This window comes from Cariama cristata, unplaced genomic scaffold (assembly GCF_000690535.1).
Source record: "Cariama cristata isolate BGI_N322 unplaced genomic scaffold, ASM69053v1 scaffold27267, whole genome shotgun sequence".
Taxonomy (NCBI): domain Eukaryota; kingdom Metazoa; phylum Chordata; class Aves; order Cariamiformes; family Cariamidae; genus Cariama; species Cariama cristata.
In genome coordinates this window covers 1-1,681 of record NW_009627532.1, presented here as the reverse complement: position 1 = coordinate 1,681, position 1,681 = coordinate 1, and the positions used below count along the sequence as shown (strand labels likewise).

The window sequence follows — 1,681 nt, the reverse complement described above, 5'->3', positions numbered from 1 at the left end:
CTGCTCAGCAGGACACCCCAACATAGGTCCCGGGGGCTCGCCCTAGGCCAGGGTGCCTCAGCTCCATGCCTGGACTGCTGTGGACCCGGGAGCAGGTAGAGGTGCTGAGCAGGTCGTGCATGCCTGCTTGTTCTGGTCTGGGCGTGCTGAGGGGGGTTGAGGTGAGAAGGGGCTGAGAGTGGCTCCAGCAGCAAAGTATCCCCCTTGGCATGCTGGCTCTTCCCTGTGCGAGGCAGCAGCACCTTGTCCTGCTGCAGGAGAGGGGATGAGGCCCCTTGCCTCTCCCTCATGATGGTGCCCTGCTGCCCGCTAAGCTCAGTGCAGCGCCAGGCTCCAGCTCTCTGACCTGCTTCTTCCCCTCTTTCCGCCAGGTTCTCCTCGCCCCCACTCTGATGCCCGTCCCGCCCTGCCATGAGTCTATGAGCCCCCTCCGGATCAGCGTGGGTGGTCTGCCTGTCCTCGCGTCCATGACCAAGGGTGCTGACCCCCGCTTCCGACTGCGCTGGAAGGCCATCGTGCTGTCATCAGCCTGCGTGGGCTTTGTGCTGCTGCTCTTCTGCCTACACCGGTCTTCGCCGGCACGGCACAGCCCACCCAATCCTCACAACTGGCAGCTCAGCCTGCAGGCAGGGGACCGCTACAATGACACCTACCCACTGTCCCCACCCCAGAGAAACCCCGAGGGCATGCGCTACCGCATCGGAGTCATTGCGGACCTGGACACACAGTCCCAGGGCTCTGAGGAGCACACCTGGTTCAGTTACCTGAAGAAGGGCTACCTGGTGCTGTCGGACAGCGGGGACAGCGTGACAGTGGAGTGGGACAAAGATGAGAGCGTGCTGAAGTCCCACCTGGCTGAGAAGGGCAGGGGCATGGAGCTCTCCGAGTTAGTTGTCTTCAACGGGAAGCTGTACACCGTGGACGACCGGACAGGAGTGGTTTACCAGATTGAGGGCAACAAGGTGGTGCCCTGGGTGATCCTCCCGGATGGGGATGGCACAGTGGGGAAAGGTGAGCTCCCCCATCCTGCCCTGCAGATGCAGAGCAACGAAGCCCTTGGCTGTTTCTGGCTTGCCGGGGTGGGGTGCACCTTTTCTGTGGCCCTGTAAGCCTGTCTGGGACGGGGGCAATTCTTGCCTGAGGACCGGCTGGCTGCGTGGGGGAAGGCGGTGCCCAACACTGGGCTGTCTGGTGTAGCTTTAGGAGGAGTTGGGGGCAGTCTGATGTCCATGTGTTGGCCGAGCCCTGGCTAATGCTGTTCTCTCCACTGCAGGCTTCAAGGCGGAGTGGCTGGCGGTGAAGGATGAGCACCTCTACGTGGGGGGACTGGGCAAGGAGTGGACCACCACGACAGGGGAGGTGGTGAACGAGAACCCCGAGTGGGTAAAGGTCATCGGCTACAAGGGCGATGTGGGCCATGAGAACTGGGTGGCGAACTACAACGCGCTGAGGGCTGCAGCAGGGATCCGACCCCCAGGTACTGAACCAGGCTCCCTCCTGCTACCCTGTGTCCCATACCCTCTGCGGGCTCTGGGGCTGAGGTCTCCCTCCCCATAGATACTGGGACTGGTGTGAGATTTAAAGGATGCTGGAGGCCAGAGACATCGCCCTGTCCTGGTAGAGGCCAGAGCCTGCCCTGGCCGGTTTTCTCCCCTGTGTGTACCATGAGCAGCTGGAGGGC

The 1,681-nt window shown here is 62.5% G+C and overlaps 1 protein-coding gene across 1 annotated transcript; it reads left to right on the top strand.

Annotated features, from left to right (window-relative positions):
• Positions 1 to 370: 370 nt before the first annotated feature.
• CANT1 (calcium activated nucleotidase 1) lies at positions 371 to 1,541 on the top strand (the record flags this gene model as incomplete). The annotated part of the gene is made up of 2 exons (XM_009704482.1): positions 371 to 1,011; positions 1,274 to 1,541. Coding segments are annotated over exons 1-2 (887 nt in total), but the record flags the coding sequence as incomplete, so codon positions are not given.
• Positions 1,542 to 1,681: the final 140 nt, after the last annotated feature.